General features: G+C 40.2%; 1 protein-coding gene across 1 annotated transcript; it reads left to right on the top strand.

Moving 5' to 3' along the window:
* Positions 1-3,339: 3,339 nt before the first annotated feature.
* On the top strand, positions 3,340-18,445 carry LOC116406501 (vomeronasal type-2 receptor 26-like). The gene is made up of 5 exons (XM_031902788.1): positions 3,340-3,357; positions 5,514-6,338; positions 13,040-13,267; positions 14,093-14,216; positions 17,547-18,445. Exons 1-5 carry the CDS (start codon positions 3,340-3,342, stop codon positions 18,443-18,445), a joined length of 2,094 nt encoding a protein of 697 aa, XP_031758648.1.
* The last annotated feature ends 324 nt before the right edge of the window (positions 18,446-18,769 follow it).

Below are 18,769 nucleotides of genomic sequence, written 5' to 3'. Positions count from 1 at the left end.
TTCCTGCAGCGGCAGAGAAGCCCAGTCCCAACTCTACTTGCCAGCTGAGCTGTAGCAGTGAGACCAAGTACTATAGAGACGGTGATTTGATGGTCGGGGGGATTTTTCACATCAATAGCGCATCAATATCCTTATTTCCTTATTCTTTTAAAAAAAAGGAAAGAGAACGTTCTACCTGCGATATGTAAGTGTGCATTATTTTCTTCTCATTTATTTGAGTACAATATCTACATTTCCTCTTAATTACGGATTGAAAAGCTTATTCCTAGAGGGCAGAATTGTTTGTGTTGGGAGTTTTCAGACCAGAAGAACACAAAGGTAGGAATTGAAAAAAGAAAAGGGAATTTGTATTGTATTGTGCTCTGGAACTAGTGATGAGTGAATCTGTCCCGTTTCGCTTCTCTATTGAAAAATTCACGAAACAGTGAAAAATTAGTGAAATGCATTGAAGTAAATAGGCAACTTTTTTTACACGCGACATAACTTTTTTCTCTTGGTGTCATTTTTGTGTTGGCGACTTTTTTGCACATAATTTTTGTCACAGTTTTGTGGAAAAATCCGCCCGTGGCAGAATGTGCAATTTTGCTGCGAATACATACCTGGCGAAAAAATTTTGCTCATCACTATATGTAACTTAAGGGGCAGATTACTCAAAGTACGCATCCGAATCACGAAATACGATTTTTTTTTTTCGTTTCAATACAAAAATTTCGGAACTTTCATAGTCATTGCGACAAATACGATTTTGTCACAAGAACTGTCACAAGAATTGTCTCAAAGTATGAAAGATACAATTTTGTCACAAGAATTGTCACAAGGTGCGAAAAAGTCACGCAAACTAACAAAAAAAAACCGCAAAAATATGCACAGTTCTAAAAAACACGAATTTTTTGTATTTGGGCTCAATCGTACTTTGATAAATGTGCCCTTAAATATCTTATTATCAAATAAAACACTCTTAAATTGTTTGAAAAATATGCTTTTTTGCAATAATTCTTTCCCTTAGACAGTATAGTAGGCTATCAGTTATCGTTCCCTTTCTTTATATTTGTATTTATACATATGTACGGGAGCTGCCATATTGTTTCCGTTAGACAGTACAGTATGAGGCTATTGCTTATTGTTCCTTCTCTCTATATTTATAAATATGCATGGGAGCTGCCATATTGTTTCCCTTAGACATCAGTACAGGTAATTTATTGCAACTCGTGAAATACACACAATTAAGCTAGAGTGTTTAATAGCCAAACTTAATTTGATAGATCCACAGGTAAGTAACGGCTCCACCCTCACGGGGCTTATAGTGGAAGCAATAAGTCTCTGCAAATAGTGATGAGCGAATCTGTCCCGTTTCGCTTCTCTACTGAAAAATTCACGAAACAGTGAAAAATGTGTGAAATGCATTGAAGTCAACAGGCAACTTTTTTACACGCAACATAACTTTTTTCTCTCTCTGTCATTTTTGTGTTGGCGACTTTTTTGCACATAATATTTGTCACAGTTTCGTGGAAAAATCCTCCCATGGCAGAATGTGTTATTTGGCTGAGAAAAAAAGCAAATGGCACACAGAGCTATGAACTAGGGAACAAGCCCTTCAAAGTTGTATTGCGGAGGTGCAACGTTTCGGGGCACAGTGTGCTTTCACTGTGTTTTATGCTTGATAAAGGGGTTATTCTGCCCCGAAACATTGCACCTCTGCAATAAAACTTTGAAGGGCTTGTTCCCTAGTTCATAGCTCTGTGTGCCATTTGCTTTTTTTCCCAAGCTGGTTTTGGGAGGGTGCCGATCCCTCCAGCAGTGTGTCCAGCAGTGCGTTTATTACTTTGGAGAGCCAGGGTGTGCGGAAAGGGTCTCTGTTGGGCTTATTTGGCTGAGAATACATGCCTGGCGAAAAAATTTGCTCATCACTATCTGTAACTTAAGGGGCATATTTCTCAAAGTACAAATCCGAGCCACGAAATACGAATTGTTTTCGTTTCAATACATACATTTTGGAACTTTCATAGTCGTTGTGATAAATACGATTTTGTTGCACAAATAGTCACAAGAATTGTCGCAAAGTACGAAAGATACGATTTTGTCACAAGAATTGTCGCAAAGTACGAAAGATACGATTTTGTCACAAGAATTGTCACAAAGTATGAAAGATACGATTTTGTCACAAGAATTGTCGCAAAATACAAAATATACGATTTTGTCACAAGAATTGTTGCAAAGTACAAAAGATACGATTTTGTCACAAGAATTGTCGCAAAGTACGAAAGATACGATTTTGTCACAAGAATTGTCGCAAAGTACGAAAGATACGATTTTGTCACAAGAATTGTCGCAAAGTACGAAAGATACGATTTTGTCACAAGAATTGTCGCAAAGTACGAAAGATACGATTTTGTCACAAGAATTGTCACAAAGTATGAAAGATACGATTTTGTCACAAGAATTGTCGCAAAATACAAAATATACGATTTTGTCACAAGAATTGTTGCAAAGTACGAAAGATACGATTTTGTCACAAGAATTGTCGCAAAGTACGAAAGATACGATTTTGTCACAAGAATTGTCGCAAAGTACGAAAGATACGATTTTGTCGCAAGAATTGTCGCAAAGTACGAAAGATACGATTTTGTCACAAGAATTGTCGCAAAGTACGAAAGATACGATTTTGTCACAAGAATTGTCGCAAAGTACGAAAGATACGATTTTGTTGCAAGAATTGTCGCAAAGTACGAAAGATACGATTTTGTTGCAAGAATTGTCGCAAAGTACGAAAGATACGATTTTGTTGCAAGAATTGTCGCAAAGTACGAAAGATACGATTTTGTTGCAAGAATTGTCGCAAAGTACGAAAGATACGATTTTGTTGCAAGAATTGTCGCAAGGTGCGAAAATGTTGCGCAAATTAGCGAAAAAAAACGCAAAAATAAGCACAGTTCTAAAACTTTGAAAAAATACAAATTTTATGTATTCGGGCTCAATCGTACTTTGATAAATGTGCCCTTAAATATCTTATTATCAAATAAAAAATCTTAAATTCTTTGAAAAATGAAATATGCATTTTGCCATAATTCTTTTCAGTATAGTAGGCTATCACTTATTGTTCCCTTTCTTTATATTTATACATATGCATGGGAGCTGCCATATTGTTTCCGTTAGACAGTACAGTATGAGGCTATTGCTTATTGTTCCTTCTCTCTATATTTATAAATATTCATGGGAGCTGCCATATTGTTTCCCTTAGACATCAGTACAGGTAATTTATTGCAACTTGTGAAATACACACAATTAAGCTAGAGCACTCACATACAGTGTTTAATAGCCCAACCCAATTTGATAAGCCTTATGTCGACAGATCCACAGGTAAGTAACGGCTCCACCCTCACGGAGCTTATAGTGGAAGCAATAAGCCTCTGTAAATAGTGATGAGCGAATCTGTCCCGTTTTGCTTTGGCGAAAAATTCACGAAACATTACATAGGATTATATTTCTTGCATTATTCTAAACCATGGGTGGATATCCCATCTAAAAACACTCATAGCCGTCACTTTTCTGTGTTCCATAGAAAGTGCTGCAGGTTTCCCTGGAATAATGAGTTGCTTAAAGATATAGAATTATTTGCCTTCCTTTTATGGCTCTTTAGCTTTCAAGTGGGGGGTCACTGACCCCAGTAGCCAAAAATCTGTTGCTCAGTGAGGCTCCAGTTTGCACCACAAAAAAATTCACAGAGTGAGGAAAAAGTCCCGGTCGCAGGGCCAGATTCACTCATCACTAGTTAGAATTCCTAAATTATTAATGTTCCTATGATATTTGTAGGACTCAAGGTGGAATGCAACAGATAATAGGAAAGAAACGGTACTGTCTGCTTAGTGTGAGATTTAATGAAAATGATCCACTCTATGATCCATTCTATGATCCACTCTATGATCCACTGTATTTATTTAGCTTCAAACCCTACCTTTTACCCTCCAGGTCATCATTCCGACTGTATCGATATTTACTGGTTCTCATTTATACGATTGGGGAGATCAATAAGGATCCGGAGATCTTGCCCAATGTGACTTTGGGCTATCATATAGTCGACTCCTGTAATCGGGCGGTAAAGTCACTGGAAGGAACATTTAGTATCCTATCGGGGACACAACAACTCATCCCAAATTACAGCTGCTGGAATAACAGGAAGGTTGTGGGCTTCATAGGAGACTTGTCTTCTGTTTCTTCTCTGTCTATGGCGACACTTACAGGGATTTACAGGTACCCTCAGGTTTGTGTTTAAAATAAATATTATTTCTTCATATAAACAGGCTTATTAAGGTGTATGCAAGGTACTGGGAGACCATTAGAAGATCTATTTGCTATTATTCAACAACTACAATATGAAATTGGTCATTAAAAACAACACTATTATTAGCTGCTATAGATATAGGTTTAGTGCTATTTCAGGGTACAAAGCATTGCCCCAGACATAATTCATATTTGGGCACATCAGCGAGTTTTTAAAGTAACCTCTACTGAGGTATCTATACCTACAGTTCCCAAGTTTGTTACTGATTGGTTTAATACGGGATTTCATGATGTGCAGATATCTCAAGGCAGTAATTATTGTTATTATTATTATTAACATTTATTTATAAAGCGCCAATATATTCTGCAGCGCTGTACAATAAGTGGCATTGGTAACGCCATTGGTAATTGGCATGGGCTTCAGGTTGGGTTTTTTGCCTTCATTCTAGTATACTAATGGCAAATTCATTAAAGTACGAATCCGAATCATGAAATCCGATAATTTCTCATGATTGCAAAAGTCACAAAAATTCCGTTCGTTTGAATACAAAGATTTCGTACTTACAATCCGAAATTTTCCAATTGAAACGATCTTTTGCGAATGGCGATCCGATAGTCATGAAATTTTTGTATCTGAATGATCGTAAATAGTGATGAGTGAATCTGTCTGTTTCACTCTGCCATAAAATTCACAAAACAGCAAGAAAATTTGCGAAATGGCAGAAAATTTGTGGAACGCATTTGTCACGCAATTTTTTTGCTGCCTGCATCTTTTTTGTCGCCCGCGTCTATTTGTGGTCGGCCACACTTTTTTGATGCGACCACGCCCGATTTTGATGCAACCATGCCTTCTTTGAAGCGGACACGCCCAATTTGATGCAACCACGCCCTTTTTTGACGTGACCGTACCCTTTTTTTACGCGACCGCGCCCATTTTTTGTAGTGGGACCTGTTGTACTTAAAAGAATGTGCCCCTAAATGTATCCTTGTCGCTATAGTCTGCTAGATAGGAGTCAGGAATCCAATCTGAAGCTAGAATAAAAAGATATTCATCTGAATTAAAATCCAAATCAAAGCCCCAAATGATCCAAAGGTAATAAAATTCTTCAGATGGAGGTTGAGGTTTGGCCAAATTGAGCTTCAGACCTTGCAGGCACTTTGGCACCACTTTTGTTCTACACCATATGGTTTAATGTATACAATGACTCTCTATTCTGTTGCTGATTTTTCTGCAGATCAGTTATGGCTCCAGGGATCCCCTGTTTAACGACCGAGTACAGTTTCCATCTTTCTACAGAACTATCCCTGATGAACTATCTGAACTTAAAGTGATTGTGAAGCTGATTAAACACTTTGGCTGGAAATGGGTCGGGCTCATTGTATCTGATGATGAGACTGGGCTTAGGGCAGGTGAAAATCTGGAGAGAGAAATGAAGATACGTGGCATCTGTCTGGCCTTCTTCATTATAATCAATAATGGATTATTGGCTTCTAGAGATTCCATTGAGATTAAAGAGATATTAGTCAGAAGCACAGCTAACGTGATAGTGATTTTAGCCAGTTTAATGAACGTTGATTTTTTTCTGTTCTTTTTTGCCGTCTTTGACATGCCGGAGAAATTATGGATTTTATCGTCAACTTTCTTAAAGGTTTTACGTGTGGCTTATCCTCAAAACAGGAAAACGTTTAATGGTGTTCTGGTTGTTTCTTATCAACGAGGAGAAATTCCTGGGTTTAAAGAATTTATATACGGATTAGATCCAACTGAATATAAAGAAGGTATTCTCTTTCCAAATGTCTCAGAGCGATTGTCAGATTGTGAACTTTCCAACACCATCCCAAGCAGGACAGGCATTTCCCTTCCTATATGCACCGAGAGTGAATTCTTTGATGAGTATGATCTTCCAATAAATGATACAACAAACTTCAGAATATCTTATGGGGTTTACACGGCAGTATACACAATGGCCCTCGCGCTCCATAAACTGTACATGAATCAAAAACTGGAAAGTCACCCTGAAAGCAGAGGAAATCTACAAGCACATTTTAAGCAATGGCAGGTAAGATTATAACTCACAAAGATAAATAGTAGATAATGTTTATGGCCCATAAAACTAAGACTGGACCAAATTTCACCGAAGTGCTCCAAAGAGGTAAGATCTGAGTTTAGTTTTGGAGGGGCTGAGGAGTTTGGGAGAGGCTGAGAATGAGTTCCTTGTGGAGAAATTCAGGGATAGTATTCAAGATGTGAAGAGCAGTAAGAGAGAAAGGTTTTAGATGGCAGATGGCAGTAGATGTGGGTGAGGTGAATAGACAGTAGGGTAAGGTGGCCATACATGTTAAGATCCACTCGCTTGGCGAGGTCGCTAAGTGAGCGGATCTTCTCCTGATATCCCCACCTACGGGTTGGCGATATCGGGAAAATGTAGGCTAATTCAATCGTTCTAATGGCGGCAATGGCACAGTCGGTTTGGGGACCACATCAACGAGCCGATGTGGTCCTTGATCCGACTAAACCTTTTAACCTGCTCGATCGATATCTGGCCAATTTTAGGCCAGATATCAGTCAGGTATAGCCATTGTTTCTGCCCCTACACGGGCCAATAAGCTGCCAAATTGGTCCAAGGGGCCGATATCGGCAGCTACAATCGGCCCATGTATGGCCACATTAAGAGAAATAGAGATGGAAGATGACTGTGGACATGTCAAAGAGACATAATGAGTCGAAAAGTATTCAACCAGGCATTCAAGGTTAGAAACATTATTTAAAGTTGTACTTTGCTTGACAAGGATTTATGACAAGGTTTTTAATGGGGGTGGAGCAGCTTCTCTCTTAGGGCGGAGCAGGAGGATTCTAGCAGTAGAATTTAAGATTGACTGTTGGAGGTGGAGAGGTGGGAGGACTAACATTATAGACTTGGCTCTTCACAAGGTTAGTCCTGTAATCTTTGGCCATATCTCCCAACTTCATCCTATCTAAACACTCAGGATGTTGCATGTTTATATGAAGAGACAGATGAGTAGATGACATGTTCCTTCCTGCACGGAAAACTCCAGGCTCAGGTGGGTTATGAGTATAACTATATATCGGCCCACTCTGTAGACTGCATAATGCAATTAGATCAACATGATTGGCAGAGATCAGTGTGTTGGTGACCTTGTCAAAAAAGAAAGTGAGTAAGGGGGGGGGTCTATTGTGTACTTTATGTGCTACCCCAAGAGTCAGCAAATCCAATACTGACAGATTTTCGTTGAGTTGATTCTTTAACTCTGCAGGCTTTAGGAACAGTTCATTTACTCACCACTTATTTTTCAATAGTGAATGAATTTACTGCATACAGTATTTGCTCACAGGGCAAGAGTTTATCTATATTTTATAGCAAAAGAACCATGTTAAAAGCTCCTCTATAGTTGAACCCAGTGATCCCCAACCAGTGGCTCAGGGGCAACATGTTGCTCCCCAACCCCTTGGATGTTGCTCTCAGTGCCCCCAAACCAGGGAGTTATTTTTGAATTCCTGACTTGGGGGCAAGTTTTGGTTGAATAAAAACCAAGTATAATGCCAAACAGAGCCTTCTGTAGGCTGCCAGTCCACATAGAGGCTACCAAATAGGCAATTATTGCTCTTATTGGCACCATTAGGAAACATTTTCATGCTTGTGCTGCTCTTCAACACTATTTCCATTTGAATGTGGCTCACAGGTCTAAAAGGTTGGGGATCCCTAGTTTAACCAGTGCAAAACATAATTCTGCTTTCTGCAGATGAATATTTGTTCAGCACGGGTACATTTGGTGGGGGGAGGGGGGTTAAAAGTCAATGACAAAAAAATTGCAACTTTTTTGAGATTTATTATGAGACAAAAAAGCTAAAAATCTGAATCTGAAACTACTCCAGCTAAAACTTGTCCAGATCATGTAGAAGTCAATGGCAGATGTCCCTTTCCTGGAAGATCTTTCTTCTAAGTCCCTTCCATGTTAGTAACATTGGGCAGTATTGCCCCACCCAGACAAGGAGGTAGGACCATACCAAAGCCAATCAAATTAGTCCTTACCTATAAGACCATCTGACTTCCTCCTCACCTTTTTGTCCTACTGGACAGGGAGGTAGGATCTCCCTCCTCACTCTTTTTATTGAAAGTTTTATTTTTTACTTCTGTGTAGACACAGGGGGAAGCTTCCCAGGTAATGGAGAAGAATTTACCTCATACCCCAAGGTGCACAAGTGTAAACTGTCACTTATTGGGAATAAATATAGGTGTGGGCATACCCATAATCCTAGCCCTGTGCTAAAATAGCCCCATTGCTGAATGCCCATCTATCCATGACTGTGAAACTGGTGCTTATTGGGGAAAGTATACATGTGGGGTTTTTCCATGTTCCTATCCTGTGAGTTTTATTGCATCTGTTTAAAGGTTTGGAGAATTGGCCATGGGTATGGGTATGGGTATGGGCAAGTGATAACGAACCCTGAATCCGGTGAGTATGAATCTTCAGTCTCCACTGTGTGTGTTACATGCACTAGGAAGCCTGTATACTAACGATCTAATTATGTCCCTCAGCTGATGGCTGTCTGGGTTCTTGCTGGAGTTTTCCATTTTGCTGAAGTCACTACTATTAGGAAAGGTGCATGTGTTCCGGGACTCCTTGCTTTGTTGTTTGATATAAGGTTTTTATGTTTTAGCCTGAGTCCTCTGTATAGATACAGTGGGTATGGGAGCTCTTTATTTTGCCTGGTCCTTCCAGGAATGACTAAGGGTTGCTCTGCTGTAATATACCTTCTTCCTTTCCCACTATGAGTCTATACCCAGCAAGCAGCCTTCCTGCAGGGTTCTTACTATCTACCTGTGCCCTGGGAGGCCTGCATACTAACGAGCTAATTATGTCCCTCAGCTGAAAGCTGTTGGGGTTCTTGCTGGAGTTTCCCTCCTGCTGCAGTCACTGCTGGTAAGGTGCATGAGTTCTTAGGCTTTCGTTTGTTTGATATACAGGTATGGAACCCATTATCCAGAATGCTGGGGACCTGGGGTTTTCCAGATAAGGGATCTTTCTGTAATTTTGATCTCCATACCTTAAGTCTACTAGAAAATTATTCAAACATTAAATAAAGCCAATAGGACTGTTCTGCCCCAATAAGGGGTAATTATATCTTAGTTGGGATCAAGTACAGGTACTGTTTTATTATTACAGAGAAAAGGGAATCATTTAACCATTAAATAAACCCAATAGGGCTGTTCTGCCCCCAATAAGGGGTAATTATATCTTAGTTGGGATCAAGTACAGGTACTGTTTTATTATTACAGAGAAAAGGGAATCATTTAACCATGAAATAAACCCAATAGGGCTGTTCTGCCCCCAATAAGGGGTAATTATATCTTAGTTGGGATCAAGTACAGGTACTGTTTTATTATTACAGAGAAAAGGGAATCATTTAACCATGAAATAAACCCAATAGGGCTGTTCTGCCCCAATAAGGGGTAATTATATCTTAGTTGGGATCAAGTACAGGTACTGTTTTATAATTACAGAGAAAAAGGAAATCATTGTTAAGAATTAGAATTATTTGCTTATAATGGAGTCTATGGGAGATGACCTTCCCGTAATTTGGAACTTTCTGGATAATGGGGGTCCGGATAATGGATCCCACACCTGTATACAGTTTTATTGTGAGTCCTCTGTATAGATACAGTGGGTATGGGAGCTCTTTATCACACCAGGTGCTTCCAGGACTGGTTGGGGGGTTGCTTTGCTGTAGCAGTAATGTACCACCTTCCTTTCCCACTATGAGTCTGTACCTAGCAAGCAGCCTTCCTGCAGGGTTCTTACTATCTACCTGTATTTAGGTGCATGAGTCCCTCTTGGCTTCTTTGTATTGTGTTTGATACATGAAGTCTTTTATTTATAAGCCTCTTTGCAGTCACAGCAGTACTGGGTGCAGTCACAGCAGTATTGGGTGCTCTTTATTGCACCAGCTGTGTTTAGGTTGGGTTGGGAGTTGGCACTGAGCAGTTTTTCTCCTTTTTCTGCAGGCACATTTCTATTTCTGCAAGATATAAGTCTCTCTTATAATCTTTGATTTCTTTCTGGTTGACTTAGGTATGGACCCAGTTGTAGTTCAACTACACCTGTTTCAGCAGGCATTCTCTAGTTTCTGCTAGTGTGTTAGAAGCCAGCATCATTTTTCTAACATTAGACAGGCTTTACTGCTGGCCTTTATGTTCTTAGCTTGTTTGCTGCTGCCTTTGGCTTGCATGGTCAATAGCATTGTTAAGGCTTTGGCTCTCATGGATGATGGCCTCTTCTATGGCATTTTTGCTCGCTGGCCTTTCCCAGGTCCTTAGCTCATGTGGTGGCAGATCTCAGTCCTTGGAGCATGTGGCCTCCGGCCTTTGCTGTGGCCTGGGGCACATGTGGCCCTCAACCTTGCTGTGATCCTTGGCTCTAGTGGCCTCTGGCCTTTGCTGTGGCCTTCAACCTTGCTGTGGTCCTTGGCTCTTGTGGCCTCTGGCCTTTGCTGTGGCCTTCAACCTTGCTGTGGTCCTTGGCTCTTGTGGCCTCTGGCCTTTGCTGTGGCCTTCAACCTTGCTGTGGTCCTTGGCTCTTGGGGCCTCTGGCCTTTGCTGTGGCCTTCAACCTTGCTGTGGTCCTTGGCTCTTGTGGCCTCCAGCCTTGCTGTGGTCCTTGGAACCTGTGGCCACCGGTTTCTGCTGTGGTTTTTGGCGCATGTGGTCCTTGGCACTTGTGGCCTCTAGCCTTTATTGTGGTCTCTGGTCTTGCAGTGGCCCTTGGCACATATGGCTGATGCCTTTTGCTTGACCCTTGGCTAATGGGAGGCCAACCATGCAGAGGCCTTGGGTGCATGTGGCTGCCAGCCTCTGTCTTTGCCTTGGCAGGCATGGCTGATGGCTTTGCTGTGGTTTTTTGGCAGATGTAGCTGCTGGTCTTGCAATAGCCATGGGCATGCTTGGCAGCTGGGTTGCTCCAGGTAGGTTAACCAATTACTCAATGGATTCTTGACAAATCCCCTTGACAAAGGACTGTGTTCCGTTGGGGTTTTCTTAATCAACATGTATCTGTTTTTTCTGTTTTATTACATTTTGTCCAACTGGTGGTATGTATATTATGCATTATATGTTAAACATACCATGTCCTGCCTTTTTGTGGTTAGTAGGTGTGCATTGAGTAATTGATTGATTTGTATTAAAATTCTGTTTGCCCCTATGTGGGCTTGGGGTGCAGATCTCATTTTTGCACCCTCTTTTCTTCTTTGTTTTAAAGCCAGCTATTTCTGCTTTAGCGATTGTGGTGTGCCCCCCCCCCCAAAACTATTTGTTGGAGTTGCCCCAGGTAGGTTTAAATGACAGCTGGTGTTTGCCCCAAGTTGTGCAGCCAGTAGCTATTTCTGTGCTGACTGCTGGTCAGTAACTGTTGGTTAGGCCAATGTTAATCCATGCCTTGCGGAAAAAAATCGCTAATAACTACTAAGCACCATTTAGAAGAATATAATACACAAGAACCATGAATATCCTGTAAATAATATCCTTATAAATGGAGCTTCACAATGTAATTTCTGTCACATGATTCTCAGAAATAATATTAAATAATGTACCCCTGTTGTAAAATATGAGGATATTAGAAGTCACCTCAGAGTTCCATGACTTGTATAAACGGTCATGGAACTACTCAGTGACTTATAATATCCTTATATGTTACAATAGGGGGTACTTTATTCACTATATATTATAAGGAACTCCTCGGGGGCTTATAACATCCCTATATGTTACAATAGGGGGCACTTTATTCACTATATATTATAAGGAACTCCTCGGGGGCTTATAATATCCCTATATGTTACAATAGGGGGCACTTTATTCACTATATATTATAAGGAACTCCTCGGGGCTTATAATATCCCTATATGTTACAATAGGGGGTACTTTATTCACTATATATTATAAGGAACTTCTCTGTGACTTATAATATCCCTATATGTTACAATAGGGGGTACTTTATTCACTATATATTATAAGGAACTCCTCGGGGGCTTATAATATCCCTATATGTTACAATAGGGGGCACTTTATTCACTATATATTATAAGGAACTCCTCGGGGCTTATAATATCCCTATATGTTACAATAGGGGGTACTTTATTCACTATATATTATAAGGAACTTCTCTGTGACTTATAATATCCCTATATGTTACAATAGGGGGCACTTTATTCACTATATATTATAAGGAACTCCTCGGGGCTTATAATATCCCTATATGTTACAATAGGGGGTACTTTATTCACTATATATTATAAGGAACTCCTCTGTGACTTATAATATCCCTATATGTTACAATAGGGGGCACTTTATTCACTATATATTATAAGGAACACCTCTGTGACTTATAATATCCCTATATGTTACAATAGGGGGCACTTTATTCACTATATATTATAAGGAACCCCTCGGGGGCTTATAATATCCCTATATGTTACAATAGGGGGTACTTTATTCACTATATATTATAAGGAACTCCTCGGGGGCTTATAATATCCCTATATGTTACAATAGGGGGCACTTTATTCACTATATATTATAAGGAACTCCTCGGGGACTTATAATATCCCTATATGTTACAATAGGGGGCACTTTATTCGCTATATAATTGACAATATACTGTAATATAGTGCAAATATACTCACAGCTCTTCTGTATTATAAACACATTATAAACACTTACATGGACTTTAATGAATCTCTCGCTTTTAGCTAAACGCCATGATGCAGAGGAAAGATTTTGGGGGAGCTGCTGGAGACAGAATGTACATAAAAGCCAAAGGAGACCCATCCACCCAGTATGAACTTCTGAAATGTTTCTTCTCAGAAGAAGGAGGAGTCCAAACGGTGAAGGTTGGAAGCTTTGATACAACCAAACCTGCTGGGAATCAGCTGTACATTAATAGCAGCGCTGATCTCTGGGGCCCTTATTTTACAGAGGTAACATTGTATCATCATTAGTAAGCCAGCACTTCATATTAATATTACAACAAACAGGGCTCTTACAATAAATGAACCCATGAGGGTTACGGGAGGGTAAACAGAAGTTATTGGGGTTTTTTAATTAATCTGTGCCGGCAGCCAGAAATGTATGGGAATAGTGATGGGCGAAATGTTTTGCCAGGCATGGATTCGCGGCGCATTTCTGCATTTCGCCATTGGTGGATTGTTTCGCGCAACGGAAGGAAAAATTCGCCGCACGTCCAAAAATTGTTGCAGGTGTCCAAAAATTGTTGCCGGCCCCAAAAAAGAATAGCCACGGGCGACGAAATAATAAACGTGGGCGACGAAATGATAGCCGCGGGCGACGAAATGATAGCCGCGGGCGTCGAAATAATAGCCACGGGTGGCGAAATAATAGCCGCGGGCGACGAAATAATAGCCGCGGGCGTCAAAATAGTAGCCGCGGTCGACGAAATAATAGCCGCGGTCGACGAAATAATAGCCGCGGTCGACGAAATAATAGCCGCGGTCGACAAAATAATAGCTGTGGGCGACGAAATAAAAGCTGCGGGCGACGAAATAATAGCCGCGGTCGACGAAATAATAGCCGCGGTCGACAAAATAATAGCCGCGGGCAACGAAATAAAAGCTGCAGGTGACAATTTTTTTCTGCCGCACAACATTTTCGCTGTTTTGTTAATTTTTCGCCGTTTTGCGAAACGGAACAGATTCGCTCATCACTATATGTGAATATTTACAAAAGTATTGTTCTGACTAATGCATTAATGGAAGTTAAAATCACGTTACTATTTGGCCCCACAGCGCCCCAAGTCTCAGTGCAATGAGCCCTGCCTGCCCGGATACAGGAAATACAAAATCAAAGGGGAACAACCCTGCTGTTATAAATGTGTCCCGTGTGCGGAAGGGGAAATATCCAACTCCTCGGGTATGTAATAAAGCAAAAACAACCAAATAATCTGAAAGGACTTCTCTGGATTTCCCGGATATTTAGGTTTTCTAAGCCGTGTTCATTTGTTTTAATATCACAAAATGTAAAGGTACAAAGGTAAAAATTCCAAAATTGTTTGTTCTTTTCATGTTAAACATATTGAGCACTAGTAATCCGGAAAAGTCACCTGGGATATCCCTATAGTCCCCTGATTTCTATCATTCCATCAGAAACGTGGGATATAGAGAGAGACTTTGGCCATTTTGACCATCTAATTGATTGGCTACAGTGAACAACTCAATAAGCATCATTCAGTAATGCCCACCCCCACCATAGTGTCACCGTGTAAATAGTACAAAAGGCACATGGGGGTCTTTAATGAAATAATTCACATTTTTAAAAATTATTTCCTTTTTTTTCTGTAATAATAAAACGGTACCTGTAGTTGATCCCAACTAAGATATAATTACCCCTTATTGGGGGCAGAACAGCCCTATTGGGTTTATTTAATGGTTAAATGATTCCCTTTTCTCTGTAATAATAAAACAGTACCTGTACTTGATCCCAACTAAGATATAATTACCCCTTATTGGGGCAGAACAGCCCTATTGGGTTTATTTAATGGTTAAATGATTCCCTTTTCTCTGTAATAATAAAACAGTACCTGTACTTGATCCCAACTAAGATATAATTACCCCTTATTGGGGGCAGAACAGCCCTATTGGGTTTATTTAATGGTTAAATGATTCCCTTTTCTCTGTAATAATAAAACAGTACCTGTACTTGATCCCAACTAAGATATAATTACCCCTTATTGGGGGCAGAACAGCCCTATTGGGTTTATTTAATGGTTAAATGATTCCCTTTTCTCTGTAATAATAAAACAGTACCTGTACTTGATCCCAACTAAGATATAATTACCCCTTATTGGGGGCAGAACAGCCCTATTGGGTTTATTTAATGGTTAAATGATTCCCTTTTCTCTGTAATAATAAAACAGTACCTGTACTTGATCCCAACTAAGATATAATTACCCCTTATTGGGGGCAGAACAGCCCTATTGGGTTTATTTAATGGTTAAATGATTCCCTTTTCTCTGTAATAATAAAACAGTACCTGTACTTGATCCCAACTAAGATATAATTACCCCTTATTGGGGCAGAACAGCCCTATTGGGTTTATTTAATGGTTAAATGATTCCCTTTTCTCTGTAATAATAAAACAGTACCTGTACTTGATCCCAACTAAGATATAATTACCCCTTATTGGGGGCAGAACAGTCCTATTGGGTTTATTTAATGTTTAGATTATCTTTTAGTAGACTTAAATTATGGAGAGCCAAATTATGGAAAGATCCCCATTTTTACCACATCAGTAAAACAAAATCATTCCTCCATATGGACCAATAATTTTGTAAACACCAAATGGATTTCATCAGCACAAAATGAACTATGTAAACACAAAACCCTGTATTGCACAATCAGTGTAGACAAATCTCAATAAGTCCTGACAGAACTTTTGTCTCAACAAAAGTTATTTTCTTATGATAAAATTATTTGTGATTAATCAAATGTGTATCGCCAAAGAATATATTTTAGTTAAAAGCCATTTTACAGTTATTTTTTGTGGGTGGGTTTTTTCTTCTGCTGTCCAAAAGATTTCTACTTGCAATGCACAGTTTGTAGCTATATAATAACAGAGAATCATTGTTGTGTTCATAGTAATTATTTTGTTGTAATTGTTGTGCTCGGTCCGTTGCTTCCATTGGAGCCATAGGCCTACAGCACAATGACATTTAATTGTCACCGCTAGAAGTCGTAGAAGTTCTCTGGTGGATCTCCACTCAAAAAAACACTAGCTTGAGCATTTTGATCCATCTGCCTGCCTGGGCTTTCCACACCAGTTTCATTAACATTAACTGGGTGACAAACTGACAGGGGCGTTTTGACTACAACGGGTTCTGCCATCAGATTAACCTGCACCTTCTGAAGATTCCATTGTCCATTTTCTGTGTTGGCTTGATGGAAATATGTACAGCTGTATGGGACTCTCCTTGAACATGTGAGGGAAAATGCTACTCCTAGGACTATTTTACTATATGGTGGTTATGGTATTGAAAGGTGTGGGGAGATATGAGCTTCAGTTGAGAGCAATGAATAGGTGAGAACATTCTGAAAGTATCTGACAATGAAAACTACTCGAGGCTGATCATCATTAGTAGGTATCAGAATAGCACTTAATAGTAGCAAATCCAAGTCCGGCTTGGGACTCCTCCAGTTACATGGGAGTAGGAGAAACAATAGGTTAGCTGAAAGCAGTTCTAATGTGTAGCGCTGGCTGAAAGCGCAGACTCGGGCACACTTTACTGCTGCGCTGCAAGTTGGAGTGATATCCCCCCCTCACCCCCAGCAGCCGATCAGCAGACCAATGGGAAGGGAGCAAGATAGCAGCTCCCAGTAGGTATCAGAATAGCACTCAATAGTAAGAAATCCAAGTCCGGCTTGGGACTCCTCCAGTTACATGGGAGTAGGAGAAACAATAGGTTAGCTGAAAGCAGTTCTAATGTGTAGCGCTGGCTGAAAGCGCAGACTCAGGCACACTTTACTGCTGCGCTGCAAGTTGGAGTGATATCCCCCCCTCACCCCCAGCAGCCGATCAGCAGACCAATGGGAAGGGAGCAAGATAGCAGCTCCCAGTAGGTATCAGAATAGCATTCAATAGTAAGAAATCCAAGTCCGGCTTGGGACTCCTCCAGTTACATGGGAGTAGGAGAAACAATAGGTTAGCTGAAAGCAGTTCTAATGTGTAGCGCTGGCTGAAAGCGCAGACTCAGGCACACTTTACTGCTGCGCTGCAAGTTGGAGTGATATCCCCCCCTCACCCCCAGCAGCCGATCAGCAGACCAATGGGAAGGGAGCAAGATAGCAGCTCCCAGTAGGTATCAGAATAGCACTCAATAGTAAGAAATCCTAGTCCGGCTTGGGACTCCCCCAGTTACATGGGAGTAGGAGAAACAATAGGTTATTACATTACAGCTACAAATACATTTGTTGGTTCAAGAATAAAAGGTTAAATGGCAGAGGGAATTATTTGCTGTGTAACAGTGTCATTTAGAGATAAAGTATCCCATAAATATCATGGCAGTGTCCCTTTAATATAGTTTTTATATTTTCATGAAATGGAACTATCTATAGTTTAACAAAAGCTGACATTTTGCATATAGATAAGTAGGCATGTTTTTTTTTTTTTTCAATTCAACACATAAAACACTGTATTTTCCTTTGTCTCAAACAAATTTAACATATTCCCTTTCACTTTTGCCTCTAGATGCACAGAGCTGTATAAAATGTTCTGAATATGAAAAGTGCAATGAAAAGAGAATTGTCTGCATCCCAAAGAATATAAACTTTCTTTCCTACTCTGATCCCTTGGGCGCTACTTTATCCTCCATCTCTATAATATTCTCTATTGGTTGTTCTGCGATTCTAGGAATCTTTATAAAGTACCGCGAGACTCCTATAGTGAGAGCCAACAACCGATATCTCAGCTGTCTCCTCCTCATCTCTCTCATGTTGTGTTTCCTCTGCACTTTATTATTCATTGGGCGCCCAACTCAGATATGTTGTCTCCTCCGACAAGTAATATTTGGGATTGTATTTACTATTTCTGTTTCTTCTGTGTTGGCTAAAACTCTCACAGTTATTATTGCCTTCAATGCCACAAAGCCTGGGAGCAAGCTGAAGAAGTATGTAGGAACCCAACTGGCCATCATATTAGTCTTTGTAAATTCTTTAGGTGAGATTATAATCTCCATTGTGTGGTTGGCCTCCAATCCTCCATTTCGGGAGGCTGATACACTTTCGGACCCAAACTATATTATTCTGCTGTGCAATGAGGGATCCGGCTGTTTCTTCTTCTGTATAATTGGATATATAGGAACGTTGGCCCTACTAAGTTTCATTGCTGCATTTCTAGCCAAGGATTTCCCTGACCGATTTAATGAGGCTAAAAACATCACTTTCAGTATGTTGGGGTTCTGTAGCGTGTGGGGGGCATTTGTCCCTGCATACCTGAGCAGTAAGGGCAGTAGAATGGTGGCAGTTGAGATATTTGCCATCTTATCCTCCAGTGCTGGGTTATTGGGCTGTATATTTATTCCCAAGTGCTATATCATATTTCTAAGGCCTGAACTCAACAGAAAAGACAACATTGTTAGAAAACAATAGAACGGTAAATAAGAGTAGGGTGTGGCCTGAGGTTTCCCAGGGGAAATGGTTGGAACAACACTACAAGCTGGACTGATTTTTTTTTTTTCTACTTCCACATAAAAATCCTTTCTGGTTAAGCCAAGGCTATAGCCATAGAAGAAGCTTTAAACTGACTTTGTACTAGAGGCTCACTCAAGGTAGAGTCTGTAAGTCTATGCAGAGAATCTTGGACAACCTGTATGTATGTCGACTTGCATGTTTCTATGGATACACACAAAATAATGCACAGTGGCAATTGCTCCCCTGGACCCAGAATGTTAGAACAACCAGGATTGGCTCCAA

The sequence above is a fragment of the Xenopus tropicalis genome, chromosome 5 (genome assembly GCF_000004195.4).
Source record: "Xenopus tropicalis strain Nigerian chromosome 5, UCB_Xtro_10.0, whole genome shotgun sequence".
NCBI lineage: Eukaryota > Metazoa > Chordata > Amphibia > Anura > Pipidae > Xenopus > Xenopus tropicalis.
Note: the sequence above shows the minus strand (reverse complement) of the source record. Positions and strands in the feature narration are given on the sequence as shown.

Bases quoted from the DNA above. Each gene is read 5' to 3' on its own strand.
- LOC116406501 (XM_031902788.1), top strand. The intron at 13,268-14,092 runs GTAACATTGTAT...TTGGCCCCACAG, and splicing joins GGGGCCCTTATTTTACAGAG to CGCCCCAAGTCTCAGTGCAA. The intron at 14,217-17,546 runs GTATGTAATAAA...TTTTGCCTCTAG, and splicing joins GGAAATATCCAACTCCTCGG to ATGCACAGAGCTGTATAAAA.